The sequence below is a fragment of the Ovis canadensis genome, chromosome 19 (assembly GCF_042477335.2).
Source record: "Ovis canadensis isolate MfBH-ARS-UI-01 breed Bighorn chromosome 19, ARS-UI_OviCan_v2, whole genome shotgun sequence".
Lineage (NCBI taxonomy): Eukaryota > Metazoa > Chordata > Mammalia > Artiodactyla > Bovidae > Ovis > Ovis canadensis.
The window spans coordinates 22,551,120-22,574,037 of record NC_091263.1 but is presented as its reverse complement, the minus strand read 5'-3'; the positions used below and the strand labels follow the sequence as shown (position 1 = coordinate 22,574,037).

Genomic DNA, 22,918 nt, shown 5'->3' with positions numbered 1-22,918 from the left:
GTCTTTCGGATGGTGGTCAGCAGGAGTGAGGAAGATGGTTGATTGTCAAAGGTGTTTACACTAAGGAGAGACAGAAGGAAGATATGGCAGAAAGTCTCCATAGCACCTGGTAGCTTTGGTCCTGGGGTGTGGTAATCAAGGAAAATGGTCTTTGGAGGACACCAGGGACATCACAGTCAAGAGGTAATACCCAAGGGACTTCCCTGGTGGTCCAGTGGCCAAGACTCCATGCTCCCAATGGAGGGTGGCCTAGATTTGATCCTTGGTCAGGGGACTAGGTCCTGGGCTTCCCTTGTGGCTCAGCTGGTAAAGAATCCACCTGCAGTGCGGGAGACCTGGGTTCAATCCCTGGGTTGGGTAGATCCCCTGGAGAAGCGAAAGGCTACCAACTCCAATATTCTGGCCTAGAGAATTCCATGGACTGTATAGTCCTTGGGGTTGCAAAGAGTCGGACACGACGAAGCGACTTTCACTTTCACTTTATTTCAAGCTCAGAGTCTTTCCTCTGCCCTGTCCAGTCCATTATGAGCCCATCAAAGGCACACTTCATTTCTGTTACAGCATTTCAGAGAACTAGATCCCACATGCTGCAGTGAAGACTGAAGATCCCAACTGCCACAACTAAGACCCAGTGGAGCCAAATAAATAAATATTTTTAAAAAGGGACAATACCTGAAAATACACAACAACTTGCGTATCATTTCTTCCTTATGAATGTCTTTCTAGTTGTAATAGATATATTTTCCTCCTATTTTCAAGATTTCATCAGATACACGCCATTTTCCTCTCTACAACCATAGTCCTCATTTGCAGGAAGCTGAGGGGACCCATCCCAAATCTCAGACCTACGGAGATGACATTTATTGCAAACAGCCTCTCAAGCTAAAGCCAGTCAGCCTATGGAGGAACCAGGAAGGAAATGATCAGTTTCCCGAAAGCCTCTATCTTGGGAACAATCCTGATAGTTCTCATCTTTCTGCAAATGGTGCTTAATAGATATTTTTAGATGAATAAATAAAAGAATGAATGTAAGTGCCCACATATGAACTGAAGTTTTTACGTTATTTGGTGGGAGACTGAGTCAAGCAAGGGTATGTATAGGGACCTCAGGGTATCAGCCTGATGCCTTTCCGTTCAGACCCAAGCTTCCTGATGCCGTGCCCCATCTGCCTAATGATGAATACCTTGGGAAAAAGTATCACCTTCTCCTGGAAAGCTGAAGAGCTGGCAGGATGTTTCTTCTTTTGAATTCTAGCCCCCAAACAATGAAGCTTCTTAATGGATGGATACTGACTATGAAATGGTGTCACCTAAGTGACTTAGTATCTATAAATTCCCAGGTGTGCTAAATAGCTCAGTTGAGTCTTTGCGACCCTACAGAGTATAGCCTGCCAGGCTTCTCTGTCCATGGGATTCTCCAGGAAAGAATACTGGAGTGGGTTGCCATGGCCAACTCCAAAGGATCTTCCCCACCCAGGGATCAGACCCACGTGTCTTACATCCCCTGCATTGGCAGGCAGGTTCTTTACCACTAGCACCACCTGGGAAGCCAGTAGTGATAAAGAATAATCACTAAACTCTTTAAAGAAAAGGCTGTCTTCTTCATCTCATTCCCTGCTGATACATAGCAGGCACTCAGCAAACATTTCTTGAATGAATAAATGTTAGGCAGGCTATTTCTTCTGCTCTGCCAGGATAGTCTCCACAACTGTTCTGTGCTGTGCCATGCTTAGTCACTCAGTAGTGTCCAACTCTTTGAGATCCTATAGACTATAGCCTGCCAGGCTCCTCTGTCCACGTGGATTCTCCAGGTGAGAATACCTGGGGAGTAGGTGGCCGTGCCCTTCTCCAAGGGATCTTCCCAACCCAGGGATCAACACAGATCTCCTGCACTGCAGGGGGATTCTTTAGTGTCTGAGCCACCAGGGAAGTTTCCATAACTAGTTTACCAGAATTGGAACTGGACTGGAACCTCCTATATCTTTTGAAAGAATAATGTTGTTTATGTGAAAAGAAAACAAAAGCATGAACCACACTAGGAAGGGTGAGGTGGTGAGAAACTTTTAAGAAGTTTAAAAATTGAATTAGCTAATGACAAGCCATGTGGTAATTATGAATGAAGTTTATACCCAAAGAAACTATGGACTTAAGACAGAGACGAGGTAGTTCAACCAGTTTCAGGAGCTTTAAAGTAAACCGTTTCGACCTGGCCCCAGGAAAGATTGTGAAACTGGATTGGTCTGTCTGTGTGATCCCTAGACCTCAGCTCTTTCCTTCAGCCCTTCTCCAGGCTGACAATCCCCTCAAGTTTTCTGCACTCCCTTCTGCCCAACTTTTTTTTTACATTTCAAGGAAAATACAGTGGTGGTATGTTGAAATTAGCTCCCCAAATACCCCTAATTCCTGTAGTGAAGTGGCCTCAGGACAGATTTCCCAGGCTATAAACAGTAAATGCATCACCAATGATTTTAAATAAAATCCAGTATTTTTCCTAGAAGAGATGGGGTTTCTTGCCTTTATTTACTACTCTATTTTCCAGAAGTTTGCTTCTTGAAAGCCCAGCTTCCTCCTTAAGTAGTGTAGTTAGAACTTGACACGGATTGGTTAAGGGAGGCAGCGCAGAGAAGTAAAACTCTTTAAAATGTTTGAGTTCAGGGATTTTTCAATATGTAATCAATAGCTCCAAAAAAACATTTACTTAGTCAAGAAAGTAATCCGATGCAAACGGAATTGGGTATTTCTTTGGGCAATTTATTTAGAATCTTTGGTCCTTTCATGATTCAACCTGCCCTTTTTAAAACTATGAGTCACCATGATTCTCATTCTGACCAGTATTTTTCTGCTTCGTTGCTTGGAGGTAAATGAGTATTGCGTTGTGAATCCAGCACATTTTATCTCGTATACTACTAAAACGAGTTATTGAAGGCTTGATAAATTGCAACGCTGCAGCATGACTAAGACAGTCTTTTCATACTGCATGCCTGGGTCTGACCTCTGGAACTGCTGCAGCCATCTTGTGGCCATGAGGAAAGGGATTAAAAATTTTTTTTTTTGCTGAATCTTGAATATATGTATTCAGACTTGCTCACTGCGTAACCCTGAGCCTGCAATATTAGCAAGGAATCAGAGCAACTGCTTCCCAAGAAGAAAGAAACAGAGCAACTGTTTTTCAGAAAACTAGTCAATCAGTAGAAAAGCAACCTTGTAAGGAATTTGTGACTGTACTATCTAGACTCAACAAACTGACCTGGGGCATAACAATCAGCTGTGCCAAGCTCTACTGTAACTAATCAACTTAGAACTTGCAATCAAAGGAGTTTTTGAAACCAAGAGATCATTATTCTCTGTGAAAACTTGTGACTTCTGCCTTTATAGGTCTTGCCCTTGCCCTTGAGAGACAAGGGACCCTGTCGTCAGAAGGCTGTTTTCTCTCTTTTATACCTGTTAGATTAGTAAGTCCTGACGACTTCATGCTAAATTTGTCTCCAAAGTATTTTTGGAGTATGAACACTTCACTCTGCCTCAGGATCTTTGTTTCATTTTTTAAAAGTCTTTATTGAATTTGTTACAGTATTGTTTCTTTTTTTTTTTTAATGTTTGTTTTGTTTTGGCCACTAGGCATGTGGCATCTTAGCTCCGCAACTAGGGATTGAACCCCTACCCTCTGCACTGGAAGGCTAAATCTTAACCACTGCACCACCAGGGAAGTCCCTGTTTGTTTCTTTGGGGAGGCAGGTCAAAAGTGATACACTAAGGATGGCATAGCAAGAAGACAGCAAGAACCTGGTTCCTTGGAAATGTCTTTATTTTACTAACTTTGGAGCCCTCATGCCTCTAGAAATTTGGTTATGTGGTATAATAAATTTCCTTTTTTGCTTCAACCACATTGAGTTGGGTTTTGTTTACTTGTACCAAAAGTAAAATAACTGATATAACGTCTCTCATTGTTCTTTTAAAAATAGTGCTCCTGCCTTATCACAGGCACCCTGATCCTCCTTGTTATATATTTATTTCTTTGTTTACTTGTTCACATCAGTGTCTCCCACTAAAATATAAGCTCCACGAGACAGGGAACTTGGTCTGTTCAGATGCCTGTCTCGAAGTTCTAGCACATTACAAATGCCCATTAATATTGGCTTAGTATATATTTGTTTAATCCATAGAATTATATATGGTCTCCAACAAAGTTTTCTGGAAGGAAAGCCTGAGGCAGGGGTGTACAAGCATGTTCTTTATTGAAGGCGCGCTCTTTGGAGAAAGGTACTGTGGGCAGCAGGGTAAGGCAGGAAGGGGAACTCAGGAGGGATGTGGTCTCAGCTGCAGTCTAGACTCGGCCTGCCCTGGAGAGCTCTGGAGCATGACTGGCACCACAGAGCTGCTACCATTTTGAAGCAAGGGAGTAAGCTTATATTTTCCACCCAGATTAAAGTCATTAGTTATTGACTACAAGCTGCTTGGTTGAGGTGGAGGAGAGTGTTGTCTCCCGGGCAACTCAGTTCCCATCCATCCAAAGGCAATTCTCCAGCAAGCGTGCTAAGTCGCTTCAGTTGTGTCCAATCCTTTGTGACCCTATGCACTGTAGCTTGTCAGGCTCCTCTGTCCGTGGAATTTTCCAAGCAAGAGTACAGGAGTGGGTTGCCAAGCCCTCCTCTAGGGGATCGTCCTGACTCAGGACGATCAAACCTGTTTCCTGCATCGGCAGACAGGTTAGTTACCCATTAAGCCACGTGGGAACCCCCAGTTCTCCACAGAAGGGGCCACCTGTCAGTAGTTAGTAATCAACAGTCACAGCCCCTGGGGGATGGGTGCACTGGGCTTGTAAAGGGAATCTGAGTGGGACACCGATAGTGTTGACGGAGACTTCCCTCATGGTCCAATGATTAAGACTTCATGCTCCCTGTGCAGGGGCGCTGGGGACAGGAAGGGGGCAGATTCAATCCCTGGTCGGAGAACTACATCCTGAATGCCACAACTAAGGCCCAGTGCAGCAAAATAAATAAATATTTTTAAAAAACAGGGTTTACAATATATATCTAGAAGGAAAAAAGAAACCTAGAGAATTACTAAAAACTATTAGAAGCAACTGTAGAATTCATGAAAATGGAAGGTTATACACGTTGTATATAAAAATGAGCGACATATCCCTAATCAATGACTCAGAAAATTTAGTGGAAGAAGCCATTTTATTTTAAAAACTATAAACTGATCAACTGTCTTAGCATTCACAAATGAAAAATGTATAAACTTGAATGAAAACTTCAAAATTCTGTTTGGGGACATGAAAGAAGATAAGTAAATTGAAAGACATAACATTTTTTGGATCAAGGGACTAAATATGTTAAATATAGAAATTCTTCCTAAATTGTCATCCTAATTCAATCCAACCCCACTTAAAATACAATGGATTTTTTTAATCTTGAAAAACAATTCTATAATTCATGGTAACCAGGAACATTCAAAACAAAGTATGGGTGGGAACCGGTCCGACCACAAACTGAAACTATAATAATGAAAGTACTTAAAAACTTGCAAAGAAATAGGCAGATCCATGGAACAGAATAAAGGGTGCGAAATAGATCCAAATACACATGGAAAGTTAGTTTGTCGTAAAGGTATCATGTCAAATTGATGAGGAATGAGAAATTATATATGTTGCATCCAAACAACTAGATTACTATATATATTGGGGGGAGAAATCCTGAATCTTTATTTCATTCTTTAACCCCAAATAAGTTCCAGAGGGAACAAAAATGTTATGCAACCAATGAAAAACAGGAACTTCTAGAAGAAAGCATGGGAACATGTATTCGCTATTGTAGAATAAAGGAGGCCTCACTAAGTAGCACCTAAAGTCCAGACCATAAATCGTAAACAGCCAAAGGTCAACTGACCCGGAAAAATACTAGCGACATATTTGGCAAGCTAATGTCCAAACTGCAAAGAGCTCTTACACCGGCAGATTGTTCAGAGAAAAAGAAATACTAATGATCAATAAACTCATAAAGAAAGGCTTAACTTCAGCCACAGTTAAATAATGGAAGATACTTAACACCTTTTGGATTGGCAAAATTGATAAGTTTAATGGTATCTAGTTCTAACAAAAGCGTGGGAAGGCAGGGATGTCCACACAGGATTGGTAGTAGTATAACTAGCTGGACTTTTGTGTACGTGATTTAGGGTTGCTGCCAGTGGAGAATGCACATATGCTTGGTCAGTCAAGCTCACTGCTAGAAATATTCCATAAGATCATACCTGCCAAAGTTCATCAAGATAGGGTGTATACAAGTGTTTAACGAAGCATCATTTATAATTGCAAAAAAAAAAAAAAAAGACAACCTGGAAATAGTTAAATTGCAATTAATAGGATATGAATAGGGTATTGGTGTAATATCTGCCGTCTTTTTTTTTTTTTTTTTTTTTTGCTACACGGCTTGCAAGACCTCAGTTCCCTGAGCCTGGGCCCCTTGCAGTGGAAGCATGGAGCCCTAACCACTGGACTGTCAGGGGATTTCCTTGTAGCCATTTTTTTTAAAAAGTAGGAAGTAAATTGCAAATGATATGAATGGTGGGATTGTTGCTGTTGTTCAGTCGCCAAGTCATGTCCGGCTTTTTGTGACCCCCTGGACTGCAGCATGCCAGGCCTCCCCGTACCTCACCATCTCTGAGAGTCTGCCCAAGTTCACGTTCATTGAATTGGTGATGCCATCCAACCATCTCATCATCCTCTATCACCCTCTTCTCATTCTGCCTTTCAATCTTTCCCAGCATCAGAGTCTTTTCTAATGAGTCGGCTGTTTGCATCGGGTGGCCGAAGTATTGGAACTTTAGCTTCAGCATCAGTCATTCCAGTGAGTATTCAAGGGTGATTTCCTTTAGGATTGACTGGTTTGATCTCCTTGCTGTCCAAGGGATTCTCCAGTCTTCTCCAACACCACAATTTAAAAGGCATTCTGCCTTCTTTATGGCCCAACTTTCACATCTGTACATGACTACTGGAAAGACCATAGCCTTGACTATATGGACTTTTGTCAGCAAAGTGATGTCTTTGCTTTTTAATACACTGTCTAGGTTTGTCACAGCTTTCCTTCCAAGAAGCAATCGTCTTCTAATTTCATGGTTGCAGTATTTGGTTTAATTAACTAGTGTTTTTGTTATTATATTCACCACTCACAGATTAGAGTAACAGTGAAATGTGTGCATGACATTAAGCTCCCTAAATATATCCTTTCTGTTCATTGCCTCAGCACTGTCATTTAAGCATCACAGTAGTGGCAAAGCAAACGCTATCACAGACTTGTATTTGGGGACAGAATACAACAGTGATTGAGAACACAGACTGTTAATAATCTAGCACTACGTAACAAGTACTCAAAACATGACAGCTTCAACAAGAAATATTTTCTCATAATTTCTGTGGGTCAGAAATCTGGGAGTGGCTTAGCTGGATGGTCCTGGCTCAGGGTCCCTCTTGAGGTTGCGGTCACACTGTTAGCTCTGACTATGTTCACTTCAAGGTTCAAATTGGGCTGGAGAGTCTGGCTCTGAGTTATCTCATGCCATTGTTGGCGAACCTGAGCCCTGGGCTGGCTGCTGGCTGGAGGCCTGCATTCCTCACCACGTGGGACCCTCCGTGGAACTGCTGGACATGGCAGCTGGCTTCCCCCAGAGGCAGGTAATTCATCAAAGGGAAAGTCACCCAAGACAGAAGGCACAATCCAATCTCAGAAGTGACATAGCATCTTCTCCACCGTACACCATGGGTCTCACAGATCCACCCTGGTGTAACATGTTGGGGAACTTACACAGAGGATAGATATCAGGAGGCAGGGCACAGGGCCCCTGGGAGGCTGGCAGTCAGACTCCAAGGTTTAAATCATCCAATCACATTTGCCTCAGTTTATACATAGGGAATATGGGAATAATAAGATTATCTGCTTTTAAGGGCTAAAATAGCTAATATATTTTTAAATTAAAAATATATTTAAGATAGTTATGAATGAGTTATAGGACATCTGGCATTGGCTTTAAATACTTCAGGAAAAAAATTTGAGGGAGAACAGTCGTGGTAGGTAAAACATATAGGACAAAATGTTAAAATGTTGATGATAATGATTTTAAATGGGTGCTACATCAAACGAACCTATCTACAAAACAGAAAGAAAGTCACAGGGGGGAACAGCCTTGTGGTTGCTAAGAGTCAGGGAGCAAGGATGATGCATTGGGAGTTTGGGGTTGGTAGACACAAACTCGGAGAAGGCAATGGCACCCCACTCCAGTACTCTTGCCTAGAAAATCCCATGGACGGAGGAGCCTGGTGGGCTGCGGTCCGTGGGGTTGCTAGGAGTCAGACACGACTGAGCGACTTCACTTTCACTTTTCACTTTCATGCATTGGAGAAGGAAATGGCAACCCACTCCAGTGCTCTTGCCTGGAGAATCCCAGGGACGAGGGAGCCTGGTGGGAGCCTGGTGGGCTGCCGTCTCTGGGGTCGCAGAGAGTCGGACATGACTGACGCGACTTAGCAGCAGCAGCAGCAGCAGACGCAAACTATTTACATTTAGGATGAATACACAACAAGGTCTTACTATATAGCACAGGAAACTATATTCAGTATCCTAGCTAGGATAAACCGCAATGAAAAAGAATATTTTAAGAAAGAATGTATATCAATGTGAATCTGCCATAGGTGTACATGTGTTCCCCAGATTTATGTTGGTGTATGATAAAACCAATACAATATTGTAAAGTAATTAGCCTCCAATTAAAATAAATAAATTTATATTAATATATATATATACTTTGAAGAAGGAAAATCTTCAAAAATAAAAATAAAAAAGAATGTATATATAATTGAGTCCCTTTGCCATACAGCAAAGATTAACACAGCATTGTAACTCAACTATACTCCAATTAGAAAAAGATCAATAAAAAATGGTGTGCAAGGCATACATAGAGGTTTTTTCATGCTTTTTATTTCTTAAGCTTAAAATTTCCCATAATAAAAGGTTACATAATTCTCTACATAAAATGTTTATAGCAGTAGCCGAAACTTAGCAAACACTCAGTGCTAAGTCACTTCGGTCATGTCTGACTCTTTGTGGCTCTGTGGACTGTAACCCACCAGGCTCCTCTGTCCATGGGATTTCCCAGGCAAAAATACTGGATTGGGTTGCTATGCTCTCCTCCAGGGGATCTTCCTGACCCAGAGATTGAACCCACGTCTCCTGCAGCTCCTGGACTGCAGGTGGATTCTTTACCGCGAAGCCACTGGGAAGCCTAAGCACTCAAAAAATGCTGGTGATTATTTTTGGGAGAATAAACAAGTTAGCTTTTTCTGTGTTCAGTTGGTATAATTCTCTACATACTGGGTATTTTATTTATTTATGGCTGTGCTGGGTCTTCATTACTATGCGGGCTTTCTCTTAGTTGGCACGAGCGGGGGCTACTCTTTGCTGCTCGGGCTTCTCTCACAGCTGCTTCTCCTGCTGCGGAGCACGGGATCTGTGTGTGCTGGCCGCAGTAGCTGCAGCACGTGGGCTCAGCAGTCCCGGTGCATGGGCTTAATTTCCTGTGAAATCTTACCAGACCAGTGATGGAACATGTGTCTCCCAGTTGGCAGGTGGATTCTTTCCCATTGAGCCACCAGGGAAGCCCCACACTGGGTCTTTTACACATGTATCATTCTGGATGAAATAAGTTAACTTAGGTCTTTACAATGCTTCCTTAAAAATTATCATTCCATTCAGCTATAATCGTTTTTTCTACCAGGGCCCAAGTAATCTTGCAGCCACAAAAATGAAAATAAAAGTTCTTAGATCTTGTATAGCATAGCCCTACCCTATGAACCACAAGAGGGAGCCCATGTCCAGAAACAAACTGAAAGTAACAAAAACTTCAAATGCACTTATCACTAAGTTGAAAGGAGTCTGCTTTGCAATATTCTGGAGCTGTATATCAGGGTAACCAGGAAAGGCAATAGGAAAGGAGTGCATGATCGGTCACATGGCAGGTGCAGTCCTGGGAGGATACCTGGATGGGCCAACCAGAGGAGCTGAAGTGAGACACTGCTCGTTTCAGCCTGCCTCAGAGTGAGTGTGAAAAATCACACTCACACACTGCTTATAAATAGATCATTTGAGATTTGCCTCATTTTTATAATCTAGGACTCAGTTGCATTAATTTTCAGCTTTGTAACCCAAATTCCACTTTGTAACAAAGCTTTGTGAAATATGTGCCAGCTTGGCTATTTTGAGACAAAAAAACTTTACACTTTTCTCATGTCTTCTGATCACTCAACATTTTTTTCCCTTTTATAAATACTGACTTCCATTACAGAATTATGGACTTTGGTGTTCTCTGTAGGATGCAATTTTCCTCTTAATATTAATAAATAGGAATTTGGCCAATCTGTTTAGAGATTAGGATCTGACTTGGTTACAGTAGAGCCCTTTTTGTAAACATTCAGTATATCAAGATCTAACTGTAGTGCACAACCAAGTATGGGAAACATGTTAAGTCCCTGTCAATGTTACCCCCATTTATTTTTGTTTTTTGACTGTGTGATGTGAAATGCCAGATCTTAGTTCCCTGGTCGGGGATGGAACCTGTGCTCCCTACATTAAGAACAAGGAGTCTTAACCACTGAATCACCAGGGAAGTCCCACCTCCATTTACAACTGGACATGGAACAACAGACTGGTTCCAAGTAGGAAAAGGAGTGCGTCAAGGCTGTATATTGTCACCCTGCTTATTTAACTTCTATGCAGGGTACATCATGAGAAACGCTGGGCTGGAGGAAGCACAAGCTGGAATCAAGATTGCTGGGAGAAATATCAATAACCTCAGATATGCAGATGACACCACCCTTATGGCAGAAAGTGAAGAGGAACTAAAAAGCCTCTTGATGAAAGTGAAAGTGAAATTGGAGAGTGAAAAAGTTGGCTTAAAGTTCAACATTCAGAAAATGAAGATCATGGCATCCGGTCCCATCACTTCATGGGAAATAGATGGGGAAACAGTGGAAACAGTGTCAGACTTTATTTTTTGGGGCTCCAAAATCACTGCAGATGGTGACTGCAGCCATGAAATTAAAAGACGCTTACTCCTTGGAAGAAAAGTTATGACCAACCTAGATAGCATATTCAAAAGCAGAGGGGGGTGGGGGGGGTGGCCGTGGTGTAGGGGCTGTAGCTGTGCGCGGGGACCGGGTGCGGTGCCTGCGGTTGCTGCGGAGCTGACGAGAAACTACTAAAGTTCCTGTGGACGCAAAGTAGAATTTCATAAGAGCATAATGGATGGAGAAGAGAAAACCTATGGTGGCTGTGAGGGCCCTGATGCCATGTATGTCAAATTGATATCTTCAGATGGTCATGAGTTTATTGTAAAGAGAGAACATGCGCTAACATCAGGAACAATAAAAGCCATGTTGAGTGGCCCAGGTCAGTTTGCTGAGAATGAAACTAATGAAGTCAATTTTAGAGAGATCCCTTCACATGTGCTATCGAAAGTATGCATGTATTTTACCTACAAGGTTCGCTACACTAACAGCTCCACGGAGATTCCCGAATTCCCAATTGCACCTGAAATTGCACTGGAACTGCTGATGGCTGCAAACTTCCTAGATTGTTAAATAAAATAAATTATAATAAACTGTTAACTCTTTTCAGTATTTAATACCTGTAGTTCAGTTAGTAATTTTTTCATATATAGCATGTTGCCTGTGTGCAGTTGAACTTTAAAGTTCATTGCAAAGCAGATTATCTTCTGTTCTTTTGCATAGCGATCGGAGTTGAAGTTTGTTTGCTATATCAACAAATTAAGGACATTTTCACAAATTGAGAAATAAAGAAATATACCAATTCGTAGGTGGTTTTGCCTTATCCTTTGGATGTGATTTTTTTTAATTAGAGAAGTGATGATACAGTAAATGCTGAAATTTAGGCATAAATTGAACACGTTCTACAGGTAAATAACGGGGCTTCATATTTTTATGTTTTTAGTGTTTTTTTTTTAAAAAAACCTGTTCTGATCTTATAGCTGTCATTAGCATTACTAGAGTTATGCAATTGCATATAATTGCATTATAAACATGTTTATAACTTAGCCAAAATATTGATTTTTATAACTATCAAAGACATGAGTTGAAATTTCTTATGTGTCTTTTGATAAACTGCAGTATTGTTTTAAGTGTAAAAAAAAAAAAAACAAAAGCAGAGACGTTACTTTGCCAACTAAGGTCCGTTTAGTCAGGGCTATGGTTTTTCCAGTGGTCATGTATGGATGTGAGAGTTGGACTGTGAAGAAGGCTGAGCACTGAAGAATTGATGCTTTTGAACTGTGGTGTTGGAGAAGACTCTTGAGAGTCCCTTGGACTGCAAGGAGATCCAACCAGTCCATTCTGAAGGAGATCAGCCCTGGGATTTCTTTGGAAGGAATGATGCTGAAGCTGAAACTCCAGTACTTTGGCCACCTCATGCGAAGAGTTGACTCACTGGAAGAGACCCTGATGCTGGGAGGAATTGGGGGCAGGAGGAGAAGGGGCCGACAGAGGATGAGATGGCTGGACGGCATCACTGACTCGATGGACGTGAGTCTGAGTGAACTCCAGGAGTTGGTGATGGACAGGGAGGCCTGGCGTGCTGCGATTCATGGGGTCTCAAAGAGTCAGACACGACTGAGCGACTGAGCTGAACTGAACTGAGCCAGTTTTCGCAAGTTAACATCTAACTTTACAGTGTTGTGAGATACCTAGGCCCTAATCAGCTGCTAGCCAAAGTCACACTTTCTGGAGGACATGATCTCAGGAGAGCTTATGAGAAAGTGCTCTAATGTGGGGACTTCCTTGGTGGTCCAGTGGTTGAGACTCTTCACTCCCACTGCTGGATGTGTGGGTTTGGTCCCTGGCTGGGGAACTAAGATCCACATGCCCTGCAGCCAGGAAAAAAGGATCCCCTAATCATGTTTTTGGACTCTGTCGAATTTTTTTCTGTATACCACCATATGCAACGTTTATAACTATATTTGGTATGGAAAAATAAAGGATAGAGACAAATGATATGCTTGGTCCCCTTACCGTTCGTCCTGGGATGAGCCTGGGAAAGCAGATAAAAATCTACTCTTCCCTCACTTCCTCTTTGTGTCCTGCGGACTCTGGTCAGTGAATGAGTCCAATGTTTAAAGTTGTGGATTTTTCAAACAGGAGGTCACCTAAATGCAAGCCAACTATTTCATGTGGTGCTTGTCCAAAAAAACCCAATCTGTTCCAGTACTGGAGGAAAAATTGACTAATGTTGTCCGAAACTGGAGTCTTGCTAAGTATTCTGAAGGCTAACTTTTACTGTTTAAATTTTGGCATCCGTGCTGGATTTAGAATCTAGACAAACAACAAAAAGAGACCATTCTGTAATACTGATTTTTTTAATTTTTTTTTTTTAATACTGACATATACATTTCAGGCAGTACAGTGAGTTTGTAGTAGACACCTATAGGGTCTACATCCCTTTTTCTAATTTAGTTCCTTGGCTGCTCAAAAAATTGATTGCTAATTCCTCAGAGTAGACCCTTTCCTGGAGAATTGTTGTTATTTGGTTGCTAAGTCGTGTCTGACTTTGCCACCCCATGGACTGCAGCACGCCAGGCTTCCCTGTCCTTCACCATCTCCTGAAGTTTGCTCAAACTCACGTCCATTGAGTCGGTGATGCCATCCAACCATTTCATCCTCTGTCGCCCCCTTCTCCTTCTGCCTTCAATATTTCCCAGCATCAGGGTCGTTCCCAGTGAGGTGACTCTTCACATCATGTGGCCAAAATATTGGAGCTTGAGCTTCAGCATCAGTTCTTCCAATGAGTAGTCAGGGCTGATTTACCTTTAGCCAATAGAAGCCCCTTCTCCTGAGAGGATACTCCCTCCTCCTGAAGGCAGCTCACAGCCAAAGACGGACTGATAAGGATACAAAAGCCTGGACCTTCTGTCTCAAGGTACAGTTCACACTCCAGAGCTCCTCAAGGTGTCAGGCAGAAGCTAGACTCCAGGTAAGACATATTCTCACTTAGTTTTTTTTTTTTTCTTTTACCTTTTCAAAAAATGTTTACTTATTTATTTTACGTTTGGCCGTGTTGGATCCTCATTGCTGTGAGTGGGCTTTCTCTAATTGCGGCAAGCCGGGGCTCCTCTCTAGCTGTGGTACACAGGCTTCTCCTTGCAGGGGCTTCTCTTGCTGTGGAGCGCCGGCTCTAGATTGCATGGGCTTCAGTACTTGCAGCTCGCAGCCTCTGGAGCATGGGCTCAGGAGTTGTGCCACAGAGGTTTAGTTTCCCCATGGTATGTGGGATCTTTCTATGTCCCTCCCTGGCATTGCAAGGCAAATTCTTTTTTTTTTTTTAATATTTATTTTTATTTATTTGGCTGTGTCAGGTCTTAGCTGCTGTGGGTAGAATCTTTAGTTGTGGCATATGGGACTTAGCTCCCAGATCAGGGATCAAACCCAGGCCCTCTGCATTGGGAGCGTGGAGTCTTAGCCACTGGACCACCAAGGAAGGCCCACAAGGCAGATTCTTAACCGCTGGACCACCAGGGAAAGCCCTCTTGCTTAGCTTTTGATCCCTGCCCTTTCCTTGAAAGCACATACTCAAGAATCCCTATTTCCACATCTAGGGAACATGACATAAGCCAAGAGGATAAAGGGAAAAGTAAGCTTCCTTCCTGCGTCTCTCCTCCAGGCATCCAGTTCACTCGTAAGAGGTAACCAGGGTTGCCAGTGTTTTGGATAAACTAACAGAAATATAAAATAAAAATATACCTGAGTCTCCTACATTGAGGTGAATTCTTTACCATCTGAGCCACCAGGGAAGGCCATATATATCACACGGACATATAAATCAGATGTTTGAAATATGCATGTTTGTAGGTTTATTTTTGCTTAATATAAACAAATGGCATCACTGTCACTGTTTTGCATTTTTATTTGAAAATATATGTTGGAGAGGGTGCCTAGCCAGTAAACAATGCTGTTTCACTTGTGGAAGCTGTTCAGTGTTCTGTTGTAACTAGGAAACTGGTCCCCTAATTATGAAGGCTGTTGCCACGCAGCGCTTCCCTAATGGCTCAGTGGGTAAAGAATCCGTCTGCAGTGCAAGAGACACAGGAGATGCACGTTCGACCCCTGGGTGGGGAAGATTCCCTGGAGAAGGAAATGGCAACCCACTCGAGTACGCTTGTCTGGAAAATCCCATCGGCAGAGAAGCCTGGAGGGGTGTAGTCTGTGCGGTCACAGAGTCGGGCACGACCGAGCACAAGGCAGATGCTGAGGTCGTTTCCAAAGTCTAGGTACTAAAGAAGTACATGTGGGGATGCTATAGCGAATCCTGTTTTGTGTGAAACATCATAAATTATGAATACTGTTATAAGGACTATTCTCATTAGAGGAATTTCTGGGTCAAAAGGTACATGTATTTTGCCAGATATTGCTGAAGTGCTTTCCACAGACTTTAAATCAGTTTTCACTGCCATGGAAAATATGTGGAAATGGCTGTTTGTCTAACCCTCCCCAACACGATGTGTAACTATTTGTCTTATATTTGCCAATCTGACATGTAAAAAATGGTATCTTTTACAGTAAATGACACTATGCATGTATTTATATATTTAAGAGCCGTTGGTATTTCCTTTTGGACACTATGTTCTTTTCCACTTTTATATTGGATTTTGCTATTTATTATCAATTTGTAGGCACTCTATATATTAGGAAAATTAACTCTCTGTGATGTAAATAATATTTCCAAGTTCATTAGTTACCCTTTTCCTTTCTTTATGAGGTTTCAGTGCTGTGCAGAAGTCTGTCTTGTTTTTTAGGTAGTTCAATATATAAATCTGTTGCTTTATTGTTCTTGATTTTTACGTGTTACTGGGCAAGTTCTTCCCTGGTTCGAATTGTTTTGAAAGTTCTCCATTTTCTTCTGATACTTTCATGAGTTTTCCTTTTTTTTAACATTTAATCTAATGCATTTGAAATTTGGGTGCATTTGAAATTTGGGTACAAATTGAAAAGAAATAATGCAGTTCTTTTTTTTTGATGAATAGCCAGTTATCTCAATATAATTTATTAAAAAGACCTATCTTATTATTTCTGTCTAGATACTATAAAAAATAAATGTTGGACTTCATTAATGTTTTCAGGACTTGTGGAGATAATATGATTTGGCTTTTCCTCTAGTAAGTGGTAAATTATTGAACAATCCTTGCATTCCTGGAGTGAATACCACTTAATGAAGCTGTATCATTTTTTATATTTTTATTTATTATTTTTAATAATATTATTATTAATATTAATATTAATATTATTATTATTAGCATGCAGCATCTTAATTCCCCAACCAGGGATTGGACCCATGCCCCCCGCATCGGGTGTGCAGAGTCTTAACCACTGGGCCCCCGGGGAAGTTCCTGTATTATTCTTTTAATGTACTCCTTAATTCTGTTTGGAGAAGGAAATGGCAGCCCGCTGTGGTATTCTTGCCTGGAGAATCCATGGACAGAGGAGCCTGGCGGGCTACAGTCCATGGGGTCGCAAAGAGTCGGACACAACTGAAGTGACTTAGCATTAACTCTGTTTTGTTGTTATTCTTCGTCACTAAGTGTCCGACTCTTTGCAACCCCATGAACTGCATCATGCCAGGCTTAGTTTACTCAAACTCATGTCCAGTGAGTCAGTGATGCCATCCCACCATCTCATCCTCTGTTATTGCTTTCTCCTCCTGCCTTCAAGCTTTCCCAGCATCAGGGTCTTTTCCAATGAGTCAGTTCTTTGCATCTGGTGACCAAAATATTGGAGCTTCAGCTTCAGCATTAGTCTTTCCAATGAATATTCAGGGTTGATTTCCTTTAGGACTGACTTCCTTGCTGTCCAGGGGATTCTCAAGAGTCTTCTCCAGCACCGCAGTTCAAAAGCATGAATTCTTCGGCGCTCAGCCTTCTTTCCAACTCTCACATCCATACATGACTACTAGAAAAACCATAGCTTTGACTATATGGACCTTTGTTGGTTTAGTGAAGTCTCTGCTTTTTATATAAATATTTGTAAGATATATTAAGCTATAGTTTTAGTTTTTGGTAATATCTTTGTGGTTATATTCGCTTCATTAAACATTACGAAGTCTTTTCATTACATGCTTTATAACACAGGAGCACACAGTCATTATTTCTTAAGGTTTGGTAGAAGTTTTCAGTGAAAACGTTTGTGCCAGAATGGTTTGGGGGGAGTAGCTCTTTAATATTTCCCCACATTTTTCTATGGTACTCAGTCTATTTATATTTTCTATCCATTCTAAGGTCAGTTTTGGCAATCCCTCATTTGAACCAGGTTCTCAAATTTCTTTTCTAGTGATATACAAGATAGTCTCACCTTAATCTATTAACTTCTCCTGTATCTATACTTAACTTTCATATAAATTCTTATTTTATATATTTATGATTTTACTTTTTTAACTTCAATTAAGTTTAAAAAACGTTAATTAACCTTGCTTTATTTTTTTTGAAAAATTCTATTTGGGATTTATTTCTCAGATCTGCCACTTTAAAAAATTGTTAATTTTGCTTTTATATTTAATTCATTAATTTTTATAATGCTAAGATTATTTTCTTGTGTTTTTCTAATTTCTTCATTTGAACATTAGTTCTTTTGCTGTTAGTCTTGCTTTTTAAAAAATTAATGTATTAGAACTTAATACTTTTGTATGTATCTCAGATGTTTTCGTATATGAAATTCAGTTACAATTTCACTTTCAATTTCCTCTTTAATCCAAAAAACGTTTAAAATGTTCATGATTTACTGGTATAGTCATATTATTAATTTCTAATTTAATTATATTAGGTAAAATAATATTTTCAAAATTAATTTTGCCTATATCATTTCTATTTTTTGAAATTTATTAACTTTTAAAAAATCATATTTTGTTAATGTTCTTGGTCACATAAAAAGATGTATCTTAATATGGAGAGTGTGGAGTTATATAGGGCTTCCGAGGTGGCTCAGTAGTAAAGAATCCTCTTGCCAATAGAGGAGATGGGGGTTCAATCCCTAGATCCCCTGGAGGAGAAAATGGCAACCCACTGCAATATTCTTGCCTGGGAAATGCTATGGACAGGGGAGCCTGGCAAGCTACAGTCATGGGATTGCAAAGAGTCAGACACAGCTGAGTGACTGAGCACGCATGCTCACATAGGGTTATTTATATAAATTAGAGCCTTAATATGTTTGAATTCTTGGTGGAAAGACACAGGAAAAAAATATCATTTTAAAAGATGGTTTTAATACTGCTTCGTTGCAGAGAGTATTGTGGGAACACCGTTCCTAGGGTTTTAGGGAAAGAGAAAATATTGTTTTAAAATTTACAGCTGTAATGTTTGTCTTTTGCTTTGTAGGTTGTAAAAGCTGTAAAGAGTCTTTTAAGAGCTGTTAGTTGATACAAAAAAACAAGATTTTGCAGCATGGCTGATTTAGGAGTAGTAACGATTGATATACAGGTTTTTTTCTTTTTTTGGCTGTGCTGGGTCTTCATTGCAACACCTGGTCTTTCTCTAGTTATAGCACCCAGGCTCAGTGGCTCCACAGAATGTGGAATCTTAGTTCCCTGACCAGGGATCAAACCCATGTCCCCTGCATTGGAAGGCAGAGTCGGAACCACTGGAGCACCAGGGAAGTCCCCAGATATACAGTTTCAAAGTTCCACTTTCTCTGTACTAACATTCACTTATGTTAAAACTTTCAGTAAACCTGCTATATGGAGTGTTTGGGGGCAAAAAAGGAGACCTTTGTGAACACTTGAGGTAGTGGAGAGCTGCAACCACCAGAAACAATTACAATACAAGCAGTAGTGACCAGCAGAAAAATACCTGGCTATGGTACTGAGGCTTGAGACCTTAGGGTGCCATTCAATAGAGAAATTGGGTTCAAGTATAGGTTAACTCAGAAATAGACTTGACATACCTTCTCCTGGAATATACTGGAAAACACAAAACATTGAAAAGAGAAGCTACAGCCTGATAACCCACGGGTTGGGACAATCTATCCAGCAGATATTTATTTCATGTCATTGTAAATAATAAAAGCTCATTGTTTTATTGAGTACTTGCTATTTGCCACCCACTGGCACTGGGCTGATGAGGATATACATTAAATTGAATTGTTGTGGTTCAGTCACTAAGTTGTGTCTGATTCTTTGCAACCCTATGGACTGAAGCACACCAGGCTTTCCTGTCCTTCACTGTCTCCTAGAGTTTGTTCAAACTCATGTCCATTGAGATGAGATGAGATGCCATCCAATCATCTTACCCTCTGCTGCCTCCTTCTCCTCCTGCCCTCAATCTTTGCCAGCAGCTGGGTCTTTTCCAGTGTCTGCTCTTTGCATCAGGTGGCCAAAGTATTGGAACTTTAACTTCTGCCTCAGCCCTTCCAGTGACTATTCAGGGTTGATTTCCTTTAGGACTGACTGACTTGATCTCCTTAAAAACTTTGGATATTATATTTAAAACAAATAAAGACAGCTTTGAAAGATGGAGCAAAGAAAACAGAATAGTTAGGGACCTCAGAACTCAAGGATTGCTATGTGTTGAATTCCGTAGGTTTTCTTTGTCTCTCATATTCTCAACTGGGTCCTGGAGAAGCTACCAATCTAGAAATGCCATGTCGACCAAAAAAAAAAAATCTAAGAAAAATTCATTCTCTCTAGCCAAAGGACAGGAAAGGAGCAGTCTAGTAAGACTGAGAACTTGTAGACAATAATGGCCCTAGGGTTGTGAAGAGTCAGACGTGACTGAGTGACTTCACTTTGACTTTTCACTTTCCTGCATTGGAGAAGGAAATGGCAACCCACTCCAGTGTTCTTGTCTGGAGAATCCCAGGGACGGGGGAGCCTGGTGGGCTGCCGTCTATGGGGTCGCACAGGGTCGGACACGACTGAAGCGACTTAGCAGCAGCAGCAGCAGTCAAATGCCTCAGGAATAACAGGCCCCATCCCCACCCTTGTCAACAGAGGTTGCGTGGAGAGCCTAAATTTCCATCCTCATCTCGCTGGAATGAGGCACCCTCCTCCCTGTGTCTGAATGATGTCAGAGAAGGTCAAGTGAGGAGTCAGGGCTTTCATCCTAACCATCCTGTTCAAAAGCCCTCCATCCTCTGCAGCTTCACGCAGAGAACTTGGCTCCCACTCCACCTGGCAGTGAAAGACAGCATCCCACTCCCTGCAGAGGTGTGGTGTTGAGCAAACCTGCTGAAACTAAAGGTTTCAATAAGACACACGATTTCGTAACATAATAACCAAGATGTCTGGAACTAATTTAGAAAAAGAATCCCTACTCCCACGGATCAGGAAAGTCTCCACTAGAATAAGAAAAGACGGTCAAACAGATGGCAAGACCAAGATACACAGATGTTGGAACTAGCCAATAGGGGTTTTAAAGAGTCCATCATAAAAAATGCTGCAATGAAAAAATTTGAACATGCTTTAGACAAGTGAAAAAGTGGGAAATTTCAGCAAAGAAATGGAAACTATAAAGAAGAGCCAAAAGAAAATTTTAGAACTGAGAAATATAATAAAATATAAGAACTCCCTGGAGGGGCTCAATAGCAGACAGGAGAATAAATCAGTGAGTTTGAAGTGAGATCAATAAGACTTATCCAATTAGAACTACAGAAACAAAATAAACTGAAAGAAAAAAAAATGAAGAGAACCTCAGGGATATGTGAGATCATAACAAGTCTTTCCAGAGAAGGGGAGTGTGAGCCTGAAAAAGAGCTCAACAAAATAGCGGCTGAAAGTGTTCTGAACTTGGCAGAAGATATTAACCCATAGATTCAAGAAGCTGTTGAATCTCAAACAGGATAAGCCCAAAGAAATACATGCCAAGATTGATCCTAACCAACTTCTGAAAGCTAAAGACAGAAAAAAAAAAAAAGAGAGAGAGAGAGAGGAGAGAGAAGTGATGTCTACAAGTAAGTAGAGTAAAAACAATTTGAATGATGTCGGATTTCTCATCAGAAATCATGGAGGCCAAAAGGAAGTGACTCAACATTTTTGAAGCATTAAAAGAAAAGAACTGTGAATCCAGAATTCTACATTTAGTGAAAATATGCTTCAGGTAGAAGAGGATATCAAGACATTCTCATGGAGAAAAACTAAAAGAATTTGTCAACATCAGACTAAACCTGAAAAGATAGTTAATGGAAATTCTTTAAACAGAAGGAAGCTTACAAAAGGAGAGAGGTGGTGTTTGTTTTGGTTTTTTTGGCTGCACTGAGTGGCGTGTGGGATCTTAGTTCCCAGACCAGGGATCGAACCTATGCCCCCTGCATTAGAAGCTGAGTCTTAACCACTGGGCCTCCAGGGAAGTCCATGAAACTTATAAAAGGAGGAATCTTGTAACCTGAGGAAGGAAAAAGGAAGGATAATGAATAGAGTAAAAATACTGATAAATACAATTGACTTTTCTTCTAGAGTTTTTAAAATTATGTTTGTTTGTCGAAGCAAAAATGATAACATTGTCTGACATACCTCAATATGTGGAGAGGAAACATTTAAGACAATTATAAATGGGCATAGATAAGGGGAAAAGACAGTAAGGTTTCCATGCTTCACTCAAACTGGTAAAATGTCAACATCAAAAACTCCCTTAAAATTAAAAGAATGTAGAAAATTAAAAATAAGTGATAAATTTTGTTATGCACCGAGCCCGTATCTCTGAACCGACTGAGAGAGCAAGTCCACCACAGTAATGCAAAGGCAAGAAGGGAGTTTATTTCTAGCGTGCTAGGGCCCAAGTCTCATCCAGCACGGTGGAATCCGACTAGAGCCCCGAACAAAGGAGTATGGCGGCTTATATACAGGCAGTTCTTTGTCTCAGTTACAGGAGTAGCTGGCGTTACATGATTGGCCAGGCAGGATAAGCGCATGTCCTGTCTCTTTCTGGTAAACATGACTCAGGTCCAAGAGCCCGTCGTTTGGTCCCTAACAAATTTCACCACCAGTTTTATACCATCATTTAAAAAAAAAAAAAAAAGTAAACCAAAGAGCTCCTTTTGAAAAGGAGATGTGAAAGTCTCTGCCTTTGCTAGAATGCTCAGTATGACGAAGGTGAAATTTGTCCATGCTGCTGTAGGTGGAGAGATTATATATTTACTTTATAAAAATGGCTGTGTTCTGTATCTAAAGAGCAGCATGCATATGTATAAGCATGTGTGTGTGGCGTGTATGTGTGTCCATGTTCGAACTTACGGCTCAACCTGTTTTTGTTTTTTCTTTTAAGTCTTTATTGAATTTGTTACAATATTGCTTCTGCTTTGTGTTTCCTTGTTTTGGTGACCAGGTATGTGGGATCTTAGCTCTCTGACCAGGAATCAAACCCACACCCCTTGCATTAGCAGGCAAAGTTTCAACCACTGGACCGCCAGGGAAGTCCCTCAACTGTGTTCATGACTGAGTTTATGAGACTTTAGTGCTACTTCAGGACCTCCTGGTTGACAATAAGCAGCAAGCACTTGCAGAGAAGGCATTCTTTCCACTTTGACATGACAACCACAAGCCTCTGGAAGTTCAGGGGTACAGTAGGGGGTCCAGGAGGTCAGCACTGCTCCTTGACTCTGGATTCTTCTTGAAGACTCCAGACAGCCAGGGAAGCTGATCAGATAGGAGCAAAAGGAGGGTCATTTTGTCACCAGCAGTGAGACAATACCTGGGGAACTCTGAGAAAGGACAGGGCATATAGGAGCAGAGACTAGGCACCCTAGTGGGAGGGAGGGGCTCAAAATCTTTGTAACTGGCTCAGCAGGAAAGAATCCGCCTGCCAATGCAGGAGAGTTCCATCTCCAGATCCCCTGGAGAAGGAAATGGCAACCACTCCAGTATTCTTGCCTGGGAAATCCCGTGGA

The 22,918-nt window shown here is 41.1% G+C and overlaps 1 protein-coding gene across 1 annotated transcript; it reads left to right on the top strand.

The window, feature by feature from the left end:
* Positions 1-11,158: 11,158 nt before the first annotated feature.
* On the top strand, positions 11,159-11,673 carry LOC138424450 (elongin-C). The gene has a single exon (XM_069561348.1). The coding sequence runs from the start codon at positions 11,291-11,293 to the stop codon at positions 11,627-11,629; it is 339 nt and encodes a 112-aa protein (XP_069417449.1). The 5' UTR covers positions 11,159-11,290; the 3' UTR covers positions 11,630-11,673.
* Positions 11,674-22,918: the final 11,245 nt, after the last annotated feature.

Bases quoted from the DNA above. Each gene is read 5' to 3' on its own strand.
- LOC138424450 (XM_069561348.1), top strand. From the start codon at position 11,291: ATGGATGGAGAAGAGAAAACCTATGGTGGCTGTGAGGGCCCTGATGCC.